At 47.3% G+C, this 17,782-nt stretch overlaps 1 protein-coding gene across 6 annotated transcripts; it reads left to right on the forward strand.

The window, feature by feature from the left end:
* Positions 1-435: 435 nt before the first annotated feature.
* On the forward strand, positions 436-17,442 carry CCDC188 (coiled-coil domain containing 188). 6 transcript variants are annotated; one of them, XM_072599730.1, is made up of 12 exons: positions 436-667; positions 838-883; positions 2,725-2,896; positions 7,378-7,497; positions 7,702-7,800; positions 8,494-8,550; positions 11,529-11,588; positions 12,123-12,187; positions 12,470-12,569; positions 13,783-13,832; positions 15,469-15,686; positions 17,295-17,442. In XM_072599730.1, exons 2-11 carry the CDS (start codon positions 843-845, stop codon positions 15,662-15,664), a joined length of 960 nt encoding a protein of 319 aa, XP_072455831.1. In that variant the 5' UTR covers positions 436-667; positions 838-842; the 3' UTR covers positions 15,665-15,686; positions 17,295-17,442. The 6 variants fall into 6 exon arrangements, with proteins under 6 accessions (XP_072455831.1, XP_072455833.1, XP_072455835.1 ...); XM_072599732.1 differs by having other exon boundaries at positions 12,509-12,569; XM_072599734.1 differs by lacking the exon at positions 7,378-7,497.
* The last annotated feature ends 340 nt before the right edge of the window (positions 17,443-17,782 follow it).

Below are 17,782 nucleotides of genomic sequence, written 5' to 3' on the forward strand. Positions count from 1 at the left end.
CTGTCACTCCCCAACAGGTCCTCTTCAATCCAGTGATACTGACCTCCTAGCTGGTCCATCTCCCAACTCTTGGTCTTTGCTCTAGCTGTGTCCCTTATGCCTAGAACACTCTCCCTCTTCAGCGATGCCTTCTGTCTTACTTCAAGTCCCAATGAAAACCCTGCTCTGTGTAGGAAGCCTTCCCTAATCTCTTGATTCTAGGACCTTCCCTCTGTTGATCACCCCTAACTTGTGCATGTGTCCATTGTATGTATAGGTATGTACTTGTATGTACACTGTTTGCTTGTCTCCCACTAGACTGTGAGGTCTATGAGAGGGAGGAATATCTCCTGCCTTGCTTGTGTATCCCTGGTACTTAGCACTGACAGTAGGCATTTCATGAATGCTTGTTGACTGACTGGCTTTAGGATTTTATGAAATTTTGTCACCTTAAAGATCCCCTGACAGATTTGATGGTGGAATTATCGGCAGCAGGCAAGGCTGAAAAGAAGACTCTGAGAGAAGACTCCCTTGTTCAGGACTCTGGGCCTATTGTGACACCCCCTTGATAAGTCTTCCCAAGCCCCGCCCCTGCCTCCCCAGCCCATTATGACAAGTTATCGACAGTGATTTGGGCAGCTACAGTGAGGACTGCACAGCATTGTCGATATAGGAGTGGAGGACTGAGGTCAGACATCAAGGCCAGGGTGGGAAAGCGAGTGGGGAGGAGCCTTGACACCCTGGGAGACCAAAGCTGAAAAATAGGGAAATGGAGCTGTCCCTGTGCTCAGCCTGTCCCACCCGCGCCCCCACTCCTCTTTCCCAAGCAGCAGCTCACATCTGTCTCTCTCCTGGCAGGATACATGATGGATGATGATTCTTGGATTAATCCACATGGGGAATTGTAAGTAACCTAAGTCATTAGCTCCATCCCTTAGACCTGCGTAGGTGAGGAGCAGGTGCTCAGAGAGACCTGGAACCCAGACCATGGGAAGAATGAATGAGTGAGAAGAGAGGGAGACCCTCAGCTCACTCATCATCCTGTAGGATCAGGAAGGTTTAGGATTTGAGGCTGGAAGTGACCAGGTCATGCCCAATCCCTTCAGGTCTAGTTTAGCCAGATGAGATGCAGGAAAAAGCACTGGATTTGGAGTCAGAAAGCCCTGTAACCTTACTTCTGTAAATTGAGTCCTCATCCACAATGTTGGATTAGATATGGTTTAAAGTGACCTCCCTTTCCCCTCCTTGGAAAACAGTGGCAGGGGTTGGACTATATAATCTTTATGGGCCATTCCAACTCAGATGCTCTGTTTACAAAGACCTCTACCTTTTCTTGTCTCAGGAGCATTAAGAACAGAGATTTGGTGCTGATTTAGGCCATCAAAAGTATGGGGATCTGGACAGAAACCCAGAGACCAGGCAGGAGCCTTAAGGACAAGGCAGACAGAAGCCAACATCTCTGTCCAATATCTGTCATCTCAAGTTTGTGGGGAGAGGCAGGAGGGAGTGTTTTTTTAAAAACTACTGCAACTCTGAGTCTTGCTACAGAGACAGAAAGGGGGAAAGTAGATAGAAATTCAGAGACAGAGACAAAAGTCATGACAAAGAGATATAGAAAGGGAGGGAGACAATAGATTTGAGAGACACAAAGAACAGAGACTGAGACAAAAACAGAGATGACAGCAAGATAGAAACAGAGAAGGAGGGAGAATTAGCACAGAGATAAAGACAAAAATGGGCAGAGATAAGAGAAGAAAGAAAAGCAAAGACAGAGACAAAGAGGTAGAAAGGGAGGGAGAAAGAAAGAGGTGTGAAGGATAAAAATAAGGGCACTGGCAAGAGACAGAGAGGAAAAGACCATGGGAAAAAGAGAGAGGATAGGCAAAGGAAGAAGGTGGGGGAATCCAAGGGAAGGGGACTAGTCCTGGTTAGTGAGGAAGAAGGCCAACCCCAGATCTTCTATGGGAGCTAAGTTTCTGGGAATTCCAATCCTGGATCTTTCTCAGCCAATAGTGAGGGCTCTCTCTCTCTCTCTCTCTCTCTCTCTCTCTCTCTCTCTCTCTCTCTCTCTCTCTCTCTCTCTCTCTCTCTGTCTCTCTCTCTCTCTGTCTCTCTCTGTCTCTCTCTCTGTCTCTCTCTCTCTGTCTCTCTCTCTCTCTCTCTGTCTCTCTCTCCCTCTCTCTCCAGAAGAGCCTATCCCAGGCTTCCCCTTCTATCTCACCCTGCTCCCTGGTCCAGGAATGTCAGAGGACAGTTCTCTGAAGTTCCAACCTGGAACACTCAGCCTTGGTCCTAGGGACAGATATGAGGGGGCTGGTTCTAAGGAAGTCAAAGGCAAATCCCTTCCCCCAAATTACCTCTGTGTGTGTGTAGTGGGCTTGAAAACTGATAACTTCATGTACTTCCTGCCCTACCTCTTACTCTCCACCAGTTCTCAGCCCCACTAGATACCATTTCTGAGCCCCACACCCTGCCAAGTCCCCAACCTCACACTCTGTCCCTGAGCCCACACTGCACCTTTAGTCTCCCATTATTTGTATGCCCTGGGCAGACACACACACACACACACACACACACACACACACACACACACACACACACACACCATGTCCTTGAGGCTACACTGTATGTCTCCTCTCCCCTCCACCCTCCACTCCTTCTGTGTGTCTCATCTTCATAGCATGGCCCCAAATCATGCCAGGTCCTGGACACTTATCAGCCTGTACCCTTGTCTTCCTCCAACAGCAGACAGAGGTTACAAGAGTACCCACCACCTCCACCACCACCTCGCCCACCACCTATGCAGTCACACTCAGTCTCAGGCCAACCTCGCCTTCTTCGATGCTCAGTAGTGAACCTGAGCCCCTATGAGGAGAGGAATGCCATTCTGGAGCTGGAGCAGGCCAACCAAAGACTGGTAGGGGCCCCCTGATCCCAAATCACCCTAAACTCTCCCTGTGCTAAGCATTCCTGGGTAATGAGTAGAGAGTCAAGTCAGGAAGAACTCCATTAAACTTCTCCAGGGCAAGCCCCCTCACTTCTCTGCACCTTAGTTTCCCCATATGAAAAATTAGAGAACTGGGCTTCAGGTTCCTTCCATCCTTCCATCCATTCATGTAAGATCCTGTTGGGATCCCAGCATGTGAGAAAAGGAAAATACAAAAACACATGCTCTGGCCTGGAAGACAAAAGAATGCCAATCAACCAACAAGCATGTATTAAGCACTTACTGTGTGCCAGGCCTTATGCTAAGTGATGAAGATGCAAGGTTGTTGTGTTTGTCCTTTGTTCTCAAAGAGGACTATGACATCAAGATGATGACATGACTTGCAGTTGACTTTGATTTGAGTGAGGGAGGGCTGTGCAAGGTCACCAACCTCACTTTCTTCTCCTGAGCCATCTGGGTCCAGTGGCCTGATATTCATCAGGATGACTGGAGATGGCTCAGGATGCAATGGGAGACCCTGACCCTTTCAAGCTAAGGTCTTATCACATTCTCACTTTGAGTGAGATACACCCATTCAATGAATAGGCTTCTTTAAGTAGTTGCTCGAGGGATGGTTCCTTTAATCAAAAAAAAAAAAATCAAACTGGGAGGAGAAGACACTCAGGGTTCCTGGGTAAAAAAGAAATAATTACTATTTACTATTTAAATCCATTCTGTGCTAAGTGGGTGGGGACTTGTCCAGTCTATGATGTCCAGAGGGAATTGGGTTTGAAGCTTGATCTTTGAGCAAGAAATGCAACCAGTAAACCCAAAGGAAAAAAGAAAAACTGCCTGATAAAAAGTCAAAAGTTGAAACAATTCCTGTCCTCCAAAGCTTCTTTTCTTTGGGGGAGGGAAGGAAGGAACATGTAGATATGTGGGTAGATACAGAATATATTGTATGCACAAGGTAACCTGGGGTAGAGGCAGGGCACTAACAGCTTTGGAATAAGTGAAGGAAGGCTTATGTAGGAAATGATACTTTAGTTTGGGTCTTGAAGGAAAATAAGACTTTCCAAAAATGAGGGTGAGGAAAAGGGAGGGCATTCCAGGCATGGGATACAGCCTGGGCAAAGGCACAGAGATGGGAAAATGAATATCTGGTATAAAGAACAGCAAGAAGACCAATTTGACTAGACTTTAGAGTACCTCAAGGGAAGTGATGTATAATAAGGTTGGGAAGACCAGGCTGAGGTCAAGTTTTGAAGACCTTTAAATTCCAAACAGAAGAATTTATTATATTCAAGCCCCAAAGTAATAAGAAACCACTGGCATTTATTGATTACAGGGGTAAGACAGTCAGTTCTTCAGTTAAGGAAAATATTTCAGCAGCCGAGGAAAGGAAGGAGAATAAGAGGCTGTGATCTGAGTCCTTTGGAGAAAGATCTAAAGTAGGCAGCCATCGAGTCAGTGGGGGAAAGAAAAGGGGCAGAAACAATCTATGTTACGATGGTAGAAACAAACAGCAAGATTGGCTAGTGTGAGAAAGAGTGAGCCTGCCAGGGAGGCTGCCAATCTGGGTTATTGGGAGGATGGCGGTATCACTGTCATCACCACACATCTCTAGCCCTTTCAGGTTTGCGTGTCGTCTCACTTGATCTTCATGATAACTCTGTGAGGTGGATGCTATTATTTTTATCCCTATTTCACAGAAGAGGACAACTGAGGGTAAGAGACTACATAAACAGGGGAAAGCACATGGATCAAAGGCTATTAAGCCTTTGGGAACTATTGATGTCACCAAATGGAATAGTGTTGAGGGGAAGGAGAAGAGGACTCAGAATGAAGCCTTAGACAACACATGTAGTTAGGAAATAGGACATGGGAACATGATAGCAAAGTGTACTGAAGGACAGGGAAGAGGGAGACCAGGAGGGACCAAGAAAGGCAAAAAAATCCAGAAGAAGAGGATGACCAACTGTGTCAATGGCTGCGGAGAGCCAAGAAGGATAAGGATGCATAAAAGGCAGTTTGATGTGGCAATTAAGAGATCTTTGGGAAGTGTGGAGAGACTCCTAGGTGGTGAAGTAGATAGAGCCCTGATCCTGGAGTCAGGATGAACCTGACTCATGTGTGTGTGTGTGTGTGTGTGTGTGTGTGTGTGTGTGTGTGTGTGTGTGTGTGTGTGTGTGTGTGTGTGTGTATGTCCTGGGCAAGGTAGCCTTTTTTCAAGGTATTTGGCTAAGGAAGGAAGGAGAGCTATTGAATGATAACTAGCAGAGGTGGTAGGGTAGGGTCTAGTGCAGTTTTTTAAGGATAAGAAAAATGTGGGGGAATTTGTAGGCAGCTGGGAAGGAGCCAGTAGAGAGGGAAGTATTGAAGATTAGAAAGGGGAGTGGGAGCTAGTCATGGAGAGATGTTCTAAGAAGACAGTTTCCCCTTCTCATTCATCTGCCCTGTTAATAGACCTGGTCTGGGGAGTCCCAGACTCCACTCTGAGGTGGGGGCTTATTCAGGGACAAAGATGGGATCCAGGGCTTCCAGAGAGGAGACTGACCTTGATGAGGAGAAGAGTCACTTCTCCATAAGAGATTAGGGTTAAAGAGAAAAGAATGCAGGATGCTGAGGGGTCTCTGCCTATCATTTCCACAAATCAAAAGACCAGAGTTCTAAGCCTCTGCCATTGACCAGCTGTCTTGGGCTAGCCTTGACTCCACTTCATGGAATAGGGATGAAGAGCTTGGGACTTGGAGTCAGAGGAAATTAGTTCAAATTCCTAGTCGTCCTACTTGTGTAACTTTGGGTACATCCTTTCCTTTCTCTGGGTCTCAGTTTGCCAATACGTAAAATGAGAGAATAGGTGAACTTTAAGGTACCTTCCAGCTCTAGGGATATGGGTGACCTCAAATATGCCTGCTGATGTTGTCCAAGGAATCACACACACACACACACACACACACACACACACACATTGATGCACACACGCATATACACACACACACACACAATGAAGATAAGACCTTTGGGGCTCTAGTCTCTGAGTCTGAATGACCCTTTCTTGACTTTAAGAGTTCATAGAGTACTCAGATCTAGAGAAGACCCCAGAGACCATGTCATTCAACCCTCCCTCCCCCTTATTTTATGGAGCAGGGTAAGTAATTTGTTCAAAGTCACACAGCAGTGACATGTACAGATAGGATTTAAACCCGAATCCTGGAGGCTTCCTGGCATCCTCAGTGACACAGATGAGGATTTTTTGTTGTTTTATAAGCCACAGGGAGCCCCTCAAGGGCCCCTGAGCACGGTACCACCTATGTCATAATAAGAACTCATTTCTTCAGTGCTGAAAGGTGTTTTTTATTGCTTCACAGTTGCTTGGTAAGTTGGGATGACAAATACTTTGGGCCCATCTTAGATGAGAAAATTGTGGCACAAGAAAGCTAAAGGACTCTCATATGAGACAGTCAGGTGGCCAAGTGGGCAGAGATAGGATTGGAACTCAGTTCTCCCAACCCCTTGTCCAAGATTCCACCCCCTGCACCATGATGGTTCCAGGAGCTATGATAAAGAGGGGAGTGCCTCTGGATGTAGAATCAGAGGACCTGGGATCCAGGCCCTTATTTGTTATGTACTAGGTACATGCCTTTGGTCATTTTACTTAAGTTTTTTTACCTCAGTTTCTCCATCTGTAAATGTAATCATTCAAGTAGGGATTTGCTTGATTCTTGGTATTTGTATCCCCAGCACCCAGCATTTACTAGCATATGCCAAGTGATTAACAAATACTTGTTGATGGATTAATTGGCATAGATTCCCTGTTCTAAGGCCCCTCCCAGCTCTGATGCCTCATTTTAGGTGCCCTCTCTGTATTCATAATGTTGACAGGCAAAGAAGGGTGGATTGGGGCACTATTTCCTTTGAGTTTTAATCCCAACCCCATTTTCCCAGGCCTGGGCATTCTTGGAACTTACTTCCCTCATATTCATATGCACGATGGCTCCTTCTCCTTTCTCTTCTTGATGCCCTCTCCTCTACCCTTAATCGCAGCTCTAGAGGGTCCCAACCTCTCCTATGAAGGTAGGGTTCACTACCTCAGGGACAGGAAGGGACAGGACTGAGGCTGCTGAAAGGACCTGAGCTCAGAATCCAGAGCCAAACTGTGGGCAGATCTTAGAGATCCTAACCACGGCCACAGGGAGAAATGCAAAAGGAAGAAAGCATAGAAACATCTGCTTGTCAGGTTGATGGCAGGGCCCAGGCTCAGTGTTCCCATCAGAAAAATTAGCTCATTGGGCTTCTTCCAATTTCTTGGGTTTTAGAGATGAAAAGAACCTGAAGTCATCTAATCCAACTCCTCCATTTTGTCGCTGAGGCCCAGACACCTTATAGAACTTGCTTCTAACATCTTGCAGATACTGAGGAGTATAACTAGGCAGCTGATCTGGGTCCACTGACTCAACCTCTCATTATAGAAAGATATGAACCAGGAGCTGAGGGGACAGCTGGAAGACATTATGGAGCCAAGGGAGACGAGGCAGGACTTTATTCCCATGTGCCCCAACCATCAGCGCCAGTTACAGATCCTGGCCTGGGTGAGGTCCTGTGGAGGAGGGGGTAGGGGTGGGGACCAGGACTCTTAAGCCAGAGAGGGGAAGCTGGGCCAGAGGGGTAGAGAACCTGAGAGAGGAGGCAGAGGTTGGGGGAAGAGGGACAATGGGTCAAAATGGGAGGGCTCCCCCCTCCCCTGGCCCAGCTGTGATAGATAAACATTGTTGGGGGCTCCTTGGAATGCCCAGGAAAAGGACTATTCCCAGATGGTGGATGAGCCAAGGAGAGTTGAGGTGCTAAAACAAAAAATCTACCCTCATGAGGACACCTTCACGGAAAAGTCCCAGGTAAGACAAAGAGGAGCCACTTGTCCCAGCCAAGGCTGTCTTATGTTGCTGGTCCCCATTGACCTCCCATCCTAGAAGTAGCTCTGACCATAGAGGCAGCTCACTGGGATGGAAATCACCCTGGGCTTCAGGACCTCTGGGATAAGTCATGGCTCTGACAATACCAGGGTTGTGCTGGACAAGGATCTGAGCCTTGATTTCCTCAGAGTTGGATCACATGAGCTGGAGGGTCTCCCCTCCATGTTCCTAAGGGCCCATCCAGAGAGATGCCTGAGGAAGGTAGTACCATGGCTAAGAACTCTGGGTACTGGGATCATCTGGAGAGGGGGAGAAGAGGTCCTTAGAGGTTCCCTGTGCCCCATTCCAGGCAGGAAGGACCCCATCTCATTCACCTGCAAGCACTAGTACTACTACCAGATGTTTCTCCACTCCTCCTGATTCTCCTCTATTCCTCCCACCCACCCACATCTGCCTACAAGGAAAGGCATGGAGCTTAGGATGGGGTTGGCAGAGGATAATGAATATTGAGTTCAGGTTTAAGCCCACTGATATGGGGTATGACCTGCCTTCCCCAAAATTCCTCCCCTCCCATGGGATGGCACTCTGTTCCTTGGCACTGTCCCCACCTGAGAGCAGTTCACAGCCCAGGTTACTGTACTGCCCTCCTAAGACTTCCCCCTTCCTAACTCCCAGAAAGAACTGCATAAGAGGCGGCTGTCCTTTGAAAAACAGAAGACATCCATCACAGAGGTAACTTACCAATCTCCTCAGGTGGGCAGGATCTCTAAGGGTCCCCTAGTCCCTTCCCCAGCCTCCTGACCAAACTGACCTCAACTGAACCCCAGCCCCCCCCCCCCCGACTTTGTTCCCAGTGTGGGTTGGTGGGAGGAAAGCAGCAACTAGACCTGGGCCAGGGGGCAGCTACAGTCTGAGTCCTCACTGCTCCTGCGAGTGGCCCTGCCCTGGAGTTCCTCTGAAATACTAGCAGTAATGGTAATCACAAAAACCACAGTTACTGCTCCCATTTTAATGTGCTTTCAAGGTTTGTCAAAGCTTTGTGGGTGTGAAAAACGCTCAAGGCTGTAGTGGGCACCAAGGGCCTCCCACAGTCTGGGGTCAGGAGATCTGAGACTGAATCCCGGATATGTGCCATGGAATAGAGCTGTGTGAGCCTACACAAGCCCCTCCTCTTCTCAGGCCTCAGTTTCCCCACCTATCGAAGTGAAAGAGCTTGACAAGATCTCTTGATAAGGTCCTCTAAACCTCAGACTCCTAGATGAGTCTTATCTCCATTTTACAGATGAGAGAACTGGGGGCCAGTCTCCTGTGATTTGCCCATAGTAACATCTGGCAACATCAAGTCTTCTAATTCCGTTTAAGACTCAGTTTCTAAAGACTAAAATGTTCTCCTAGATTCTGCTCCTCCGTCTCTAAGGATTTCAGTCTCCACGTAATTCTAAGAGTCTGACACTGTATTTCTGAAGAGTGAAACCTTTGGAAAAGTCAGATACTGTTTCTAAAGTAGTTTGTCTCTAAAAGTCTAAGACAGTGTGTCTAAAATTCTGATACCTTTTTCTTAGAATACTTTGTTTCTAAAATTCTAAGAAATATTGTTCTATAGGATTCCAATGTTAACATAACTCAGGAACACACTTATGCTAAGATACTTTGTTATAAAAATTCTAAGATTTAATTTGGGGGATTATTAGATTTTGTTGCGATGGTTCTAAGCAACTCTGTTTCTAGGGATATTGGATATTTTGTCTCTAAATTTGAGAGCTTAATCACAAGACTCTAAGGGTTGGATAGTATGTTTCTAAGGATTGGAAACACTTTTAAAAATCTAAAACCATTTAAAAAATACTTTGTCTCTCAGATTCTAAGATACTTTGTTTATAAAATCCTGCCATACCTGAAAGCAATTCATTGAGGGATTTGGTGAGGCCACAGGGTGGTTCAGGATGAACCACCAGGGGTTGGGCCTGGAGTCAGGCAAGACCTGAGTTCAAATCCTGCCTCAGATACTTACTAGCTGTGACTCAACAAGTCTCTTCACCTCTGTTTGCCTCAGTTTCGGCATCTGTATAGTGGGGATAATATAAACACCTTCTGGACTTTGGATTAGGATCAAATTATATCTATCTATATTATATATATATATATATGTACATCTACACTATGTACATATATATACATATATGCACATGTATATGTGTCTGTGTGTGTCTTCCTTCTAAGAGGAAGGCAGGGTTAGCGTAGTGGAAAGAACAGAGGCTGGGTAGTCAGGTCTTGGTTCACAATCCATCATCATTGGGTGTGTTCCTGATTGAGTCACTTGCCTTTGCTTTAGGTCCCACTTGGGCCAGATCGCCTCTTAGCTCCTGTGAAGCTCCGAGATCCTGTGATGCTTTTTTGACTTTAGCTTCTTCCTCTATAAAATGAGAAGAATGATCTTTGCATTAGTTCCTATGGAGGAAGTATTTTGTGAGAGGGACAGCTAGGTGGTGCAGTGGATAGAGCACCACATCTGGTCAGGAAGACCTGAGGTCAAATTCAGTCTCAGACACTTACTAACTGGGTGACCCTGGGCAAGTCACTTAACCTCAGTTTCCTCATTTGAAAATGGGGATGATAATAGTATTTGCCCCCAGGGTTGTTGTGAAGATCAAATAAGATAATAATTCTGAAGACTTAGCACCGTGCCTGGCACATGGCAAGAGCTATATAAATGCTGGCTATTATTTATTGCTGTTGTGGCTTCTGTTCTAGATCTAGAAAAGGGACCAGTTGTCGGCATGACTCAGCCGCTTAAGGCTGTGGCCAAGTGTGGAGTCTCTGCACCACCTCGTGGCCGTGCTTGGGAACTGCCCCTTCCTCAGTTTCTTGGTGCCATCTCAATCTCCCTCACCCCACCCCACCCCACCCAGAGCTTCACTTTTCTTCTTGCCTCAACATCTGAGGTTGCAAGGAGCCTTAACGATCATCTGGTCCTCTTTTTATATATGAGGAAAAGAAAGTTGAAGGAGGGTCACATAGCTTGGAAAGGGCAGAGGCAAGATTTGAACCAAATTTCCTCATTCGGAGGCCACTAGGTGGTGCTGCAGTGGATAGGAGAAGCAGGCCTGGAGTCAGAAAACTCATCTCCCTGAGTTCAAATCTGACCTCAGACACTTTCTAGCTGGGTGACCCTGGGCAAGTCACTTCACCCTGTTTGCTTCAGTTTCCTCATCTGTGAAATGAACTGGGGAAGGAAATGGCAAACCACTCCAGTATCTCTGCCAAGAAAACCCCAAAAGGGGTCATGAAGAGTCAAACACAACTGAACTTTATTCCTCATTCTAAGTTGAGTCCTTTTGTCATCGTACCAGAAAGAGGGGACAGGAAATTGATAGTGACAGAGAAGATAACTCTTAATTCTAGAGCAATGTGATGTTGATGACCTAGGTACTTTCCTCACAACAGCTCTGTGAGGTAGGTAGTCATCCCCATTTTAAAGATGAGGAAACTGAGGCTTAGCGATATCTGTTAAGGGACTTTTGACTAAGATCCTACAGCTGTCAGAGCCAAATATTATGCCTTCTGCCTCCTAGAAGAGTGTCCTAGGGCATGCTGTCTGCAGGCTTCCCAGTGTAGAGCCCACCATGGTGTGTGGAGTGGGTTGTGGAAGAGGTGTGAAGAGTTGGATCAGCTCCATGAGTTGCTCAGGTCTTCTCTTCCTCTTTGCTCAGGTGTGGGATGGCATGAGTGAAGTTCATATGTCCTTGACTGACCAGGCTGAAGGACTTCTGGTAGGCTGACCTGTCTGTAGGGTCGAACTGGGGAGGGGGGCAGAGAAAAGGACTATTGGCCACAGTCAGGCCTCTGGAGAGCCCCCCAGCCAGGCTAGGGCAGGAACAGAGGCAAAGAGTTCTACAGGGGACCCAAGGTAGGGGCCTGGGATCAAGAGAACTATTTCCCCCTCCATAAAAACCAAGACATTCCAAATTCATTTCCCCAGAGACTGAGCAACTCAGAGAAGCATCACCCACACAGATCCTCAAAGCATTTAGGGCAGAGGGATGTGCTGAGAGACCAGATGACAGTGGCCTGGGGGAATGAAAGAGGAAGCTGAGCTGGGGGGATGGAGAGATGGCAGAAGGATGGGGGCAGCCAGCCAACAGAGGGCAGTAGAATGGAGAAAGAGACAATATAAAAAGAGTAGGGAATAGGGACAAATAGACCAGAAGAAGCCAAGGGTTAGTGGCCAACTGCAGTGGGACGGGGAGATTGGCAGGAGAGGACTGAGAAAAGGCCAGCGCTCTTCCCTTTGTTCTGGGTTTCAGAATCTCAAAAAAGATATTCGAGATGTGTTAGATGAGGTGGAAGATATCCGGATGGAAATTCTTCGGTGAATATAGACAGGCAGCATCCCTGCTGAATGGAGTGATGAGCCTGACAGAACTGCCCCCTTCCCTCCTGGTACCCCCCCCCCCAAGATAGCTGGAGATCAGGAGCTTCTGGGCCTTATTAACGACCCCACCCACCCCAGATTCAGATAATGAAGGAAGTGGGGCAGGGGGGGGCAGCATGACAGACATCATCACCACCTTCAGCCCCGAAATCCTTCCCCTCCCCCAGTCACATATCCAGGGAGAGCAGAACTGTGCCCATGGAAAACTGGATTTCCCAGGGTTTCTGGAACAGTCTCTGCTATCTTGGATTTGCACAGGGACAGGGCCCAGTGCCAAATGCTGACCAAGAAAGGCAGGAAAGAAACGAAGGAGACAAAGGTGAGCATACTTTCCACGCTTCCCTGACCCCATCAATTTATTCACGAAAGCTCAATATTTTCTAAGTGAGGCAGGTGGGCTCAGGGAAAAGAGCAGATTAGGCCTGCCCTGTCCCTAACTCACTGGATGATCTTGGGTAACTTCCCCTTGCTGCACCTCAGTTTTTTCTACCAATAAAATTCCAGGCAGCTACGTGGCACTGCAATGGATGCAGCCCTGGGTCTGGAGTCAGGAAGACCTGAGTTCAAATCCAGTGTCAGACCCTTACTAGCTGTGTGACCTTGGGCAAATCACTTTAACACTGTTTGCCTCCATTTTCTCATCTGGAAAATAAGCTGGAGAAGAAAATGGCAAACCACGCCAGCATCTTTGCCAAGAAAACTCCAAAGGTGGTCACAAAGAGTCAGAGGTGAATGAAATGACAGAACAGAAAACAAGAGTTCTGGGAGAAGGGGAGAAAGTTTGGGCTTTATTTCCCAGCCTTTCCAAGTATGAAGCCCTGGAGTAGTCCCCCTTTTAATATCAGAAAGCTTTATGAACCACAGACACACACACACACACACACACACACACACGCACGCACGCACGCACAGTGTTTTATGTTCCACAAGTTGGGATTCACCAGGCTTGGTGATCTAAGCCCTTTCTCAGCTCTCATCTGTGTTCTATGGTCTGAATTTCCTGAGTCCTAGACTGGTTACGTGGCCTGCCAATTTCACATGATCCCTTAAACTCTTCTCCCTAATGCTGTTGTAACCCACTGCAAAGTTAGGGAGTAAATCTGACTTTGGGCCCAGTGCCCTTTCACAGATGCCCACTTTTTAACCTTGGCTTTTTAATGAGAAATACACTTTTTCTACCTGGATGCTGTCCCCATAGCGGGCCAGTTTTGATGAATTAGTAAGAGAGGTTTATAATGAATGTATCAGTTGACTGTAAGTAAAGGGTTGGCCATTCAGAGTAATGGCCAACAGGGAAGACAAGGTTAAAATCAAAGGGCCATCGTCTCTCTGAGTCCATGTTTCCTGCAAAATAAGTTTGGTCTAAATGATCTCTAAACTCCTCCTAACTCTAAGCCCAGAATCCTGGGATCCTCAATCGCTTTATGTCTCCAGGCCTCACATTAAAATGGAGGAAGGTAAATTGGATCCTCTTTAAGGTCCCTTCTAGTTCTCAGCCCCCACTAAGCTCCTCCCTCTCTCCTTCTGCCTAGCCATCTCAGCCACCCTCTCCTAAAAAAGAAGACAACCAGAGTTGTTCCAGGTAGGTGGAGCTGGTCTTCCTTGGCATACTCATCCCCAAGGGCAAGGACACTCAAGGGTGGTTGTGTCAGCATCACATCAACACACCTTCCATCCACTGGAGTCAGTTCAACAAGCTTTGACATCCATTGGTGATTGTCATGCTAAATAAGGTACAAATACCAATGGCAGGGATAGGGGAAACAGATGTGGGGAGAGGTGGGGAGAGAGAGAAGTCTCCAGTGGAATGCTTCAAGGATCTAACTATTCTTATGAGTGACTTGGATAAAAGTGTAGATGAAATTTCCTGAAGACAGAATACTAGAGGGATGGTTAATGAACTGAATTGCTGAATGAGGATACAAGTAAAGACGTGGGCAGGCTGGAATACTGAATTAAATCTAATCCAAGGACATTTAATAGGAATAAATGCAGTCACATGCTTGAGGGTTTGGGTTTTTTTAATCAACTTCACAGGTTGAACATAGGGAGATAGCAGATGCCTTAAAAAGATCCAAGGGTCTTAGTGGACTTTGAGATTCATATGACTCAGCAGTATGGTGCAGCAACCAAGAAAGTTAATAGGATCTTAGGTTGCATTGAGAGGCAGAGTGTCCAGGAATAAAGAGGTGATAGGCCTGTTTTCTTCTGCACTGATCAGGTCACCTCTGGAGTTCTGGGCCCCACATTTTAAGGAGGATATTGGTAGACTGGGAAGTGTCCAGAAAAAAAGGCAACCAGGTTGGGTGAGGGGCCTGAAGTCCATGTTATAGAAGGATCAACTTAAGGAATTGGGCCTGTTTACCCTAGATTTCTAGCATGAGGAGAGGACCTGGTAGCTGGCTTCCTATATTTAAAACACTATTAAGTGGATAGAGGGTTGACTCGATTCTAACCCTTTTTCTGCTGGGCAGAAACAGGGGCACCAAATGGAAGTTAACAGGTGGTAGACTTCCAATTAGCAGGAAAAAGAGCTTTCTAATGATTAAGACCCTCCAACAAGTAAATGGCCAGCCTCTAGAAGTAGTGAGCTGCTTGTCATGGGAGTGATTCAAGTAGAGGCCTAATGCCCCACCATGAACATTTCAGAAAGGCTTTCTTCATGGATTGGGGGGAGGGGGGTGGGCCAGATGCTCTCTAAAGTACTAACACTGATGGAAGCATTCTAAGCTATAGGTGGTGAGTGCTGAGAACATAGCCCATGAGCCAGTTCTTGATCTCTTTAGGACCAGAACTCCTAACCCAATCCTCAGTGTACCTAAGAAGTATTGGGGGCAGGGGTCTGCAGTTCTCTTCTGCAAATTCAATTAGTTGTCCGCAAACCCCTCAAAGTTGTAGATTCATAGAGTGTAGGTGGAACACAGAATGTCAGAGTTAGAAGAAACCTCAGAACAAAAATTGTCTGGGCTGGAGAGGCTCCTAGAACGTAGAACATAAAAGGTCAGAGTGGGGAGGAACCTTAGATAACATTTAGTCAAAGTCTCTTATATAACAGGAACCTAAAGCCAAGGAAGGCTTTGCATCTCACCCAAGGTCACATAGAGAATCAGTGACAGAGATGGGAGTCCTATGCACATCCTGTGCAGGGCCCTGTGGAGGGCAGTATTAGGGAGGGACTTCATCCGTACTTCTTCTCCTCTTCCCTCCTGTCCCCTCAGGAAATCCTGGACAGTCTTGACCAAAGCAGCCTTGGGCCTGTTTGCCTGCAGTGTTCTATTTTACCTCTACGGATTGAGCCCCAGTCCCCTTGAGAGCCTTCTTGCCTCATTCATTAGCCAGAGAACAATCTGGGGCTTCCGGACCTGGTGCAACCCTTTCCTCAGGGTGGAAGTGGATGACTTCCTGCCATTTTAGGCCTAGAGCTCCATTCAGGGAGGTGAGTCATGTTGCCAAACAGGAGGCGGGTTTCTCCTCATGAGCATGCCCACACCTGACTGCCCCTGCTAGAGAGGGCACAGCAAAAATAGGCTTCAGTCTACCCCCATCCCCTTGCCTCATGAGGGCAAAAACTGAGAACTGGAGTGAATGCCCACACTGCAGAGACTGCCTGTTAATAGCAGGAGCAGAATTCTAACCATGACATCATTAACTTAGAGCCATATGGGACCCGAGGCCTCTTGTTCAACCCCTTCATTTTACAGATGAGTAAACTGAGGCACAGAGAGGCCAAGTAAATTTGCCACAGTCATAAGGTATCAAGAGTCAGAACCAGGATTTAAATCCAGTTCACTGGACTCTAAACAACAAACACTGGAAGTTCCTCCCTGCCCCCTCCAAGTCCCGATAGCCTTTGAGTTTCTTAGGGATACCATTCCTAACAACTCCTTCCACCTTTTGTGGTGCCATTTGATCCCTGCCATGGCCCTGTGAATGAGGCAAAGAATTAACCCTTACCCTTCTATAAATGATGGAGAAACTGATGGGAAAGTAGCTTGCCCACCATCCCACCCAGCACGTATGGGGCAGCAGGAAGCCTGAATACTAAGTCTCTTGATACCAGGCTAGTATTCTTTCTAGAAGAGATTTTACAACCAGGCCTGTCTTGGGGAGGGAAAGGGGAGAGGTGCTGTCCCTACCAGGGAAGCACAAGTACTGGGGCTTATGCCTGATTTTGGGGGGGGAGGGGGAAAAGGAGTTGTATGGAAAGGTCTTCATGCAGGTGAGAAGGAGAAGGACTGGAGGAAAAGCACTAGGTTTAGATTCAAGAGACTCCAAGAGGCAGTGTTCACAATTCTGGGTGACTCTGGGAAAGTCTTCCCACTCTATCTCTCCCCTCTCTCTTTTCTCCTTCTCTCTCCCCTCTGTCTCTTTGTCTCTCTCTCTGTCTCTGTCTCTCTCTGTTTCTTTGTCTCTCTGTCTCTTTCTGTGTATCTCCTTGTCTCTGTCTCCTCTTTCTCTCTGTTTCTGTCTGTCTCTCCCTCTCTCTGTCTCTCTCTCTCTGTTTCTCACTCTCTCTGTCTCTGTTTCTCCCCCCTGTCTCTCCCTCTCCCTCTCTCTATCTCTGTCTCTTTCTCCCTCTTTCTCTGTCTCTCTCCCTCTCTCTCTGTCTCTGTCTCTCTCTCCCTCTCTTTCTCTGTCTCTCCCTCTCTCTTTCTCCCCCCTCTTTTCTTTCTCTCAATCTCAGTTTCCTCCTCTGCAAAATAGGGTAATACTCCTTACCCTACATGCTTCATAGCAGGGGAATTCTGAGGAAAGCACTTTGCATTTGGAAGAGGAGGATGTGACGTTCGTACAGAGCATACAAAATGGAACTGTAACTAGTGGAAAGAGAAAAGACATTGTTGGCTGGGTGACCTTCTCCAAGGTCTCTGGGTCTCAGTCTCCTTCTCTATGGAGGGCATTGGATGAGCCAGTCTCTAAGGGACCACCTGGATTTCAGCCTCTGGCCAGGTCCTAAGAAGGGCTGGCTGGACCAAAGTGGGCAGGGGTGGGGAAGAAAATGCCCCTGGGTCCAAGAGGAGGCACAGCTGACTCCATTTTCCAGGGAAGAAGAGGACATGGCCCACTTTCCAGGCTGCCTCCCTTTTCTCTGAAGTTGATGGGAACCAGCTGTGGCCTCCCTGCCCTGTCCATGCTGTTCTGTCGGAGGGCTGGGCCCTGGAAAGCATCACATAGAGATTTCTGATATTTGAGATGACGTATGTTTGTGTTTTTGTGTGTTTCTCCTTGGAATTATCCCTGCTACTATGCCCCTTCTCCTCAAGGTCCCAGACCCCCCCATTCCTGACCAGTTTCTCTCTCCCTTTCTCCTCCCCCCAATCTCTGCAGAGGTGAGGTGACCCAGAGAAGAGGCCTGGGAGGTGAATGGCTGAGGGGGGCAGGGGGGAGGGGAGGAGATGGCATTGGGAGGTCTTAGGAATCACAAAATCTGGCCTCCAGTTTGCTGAGTGAGCCTGGGAAAGCCCCTCCCCCTCTCTGGGCCTTCACTTCCCATTTCTCAAAAGTGCTGAGCATTGAGAATTGTTGAGATGG

Source organism: Notamacropus eugenii, chromosome 4 (assembly GCF_028372415.1).
Source record: "Notamacropus eugenii isolate mMacEug1 chromosome 4, mMacEug1.pri_v2, whole genome shotgun sequence".
Classification (NCBI taxonomy): domain Eukaryota; kingdom Metazoa; phylum Chordata; class Mammalia; order Diprotodontia; family Macropodidae; genus Notamacropus; species Notamacropus eugenii.

Bases quoted from the DNA above. Each gene is read 5' to 3' on its own strand.
- CCDC188 (XM_072599730.1), top strand. From the start codon at position 843: ATGATGGATGATGATTCTTGGATTAATCCACATGGGGAATT. The intron at 8,551-11,528 runs GTAACTTACCAA...CTCTTTGCTCAG, and splicing joins AGAAGACATCCATCACAGAG to GTGTGGGATGGCATGAGTGA. The intron at 12,188-12,469 runs GTGAATATAGAC...TGGATTTCCCAG, and splicing joins ATCCGGATGGAAATTCTTCG to GGTTTCTGGAACAGTCTCTG.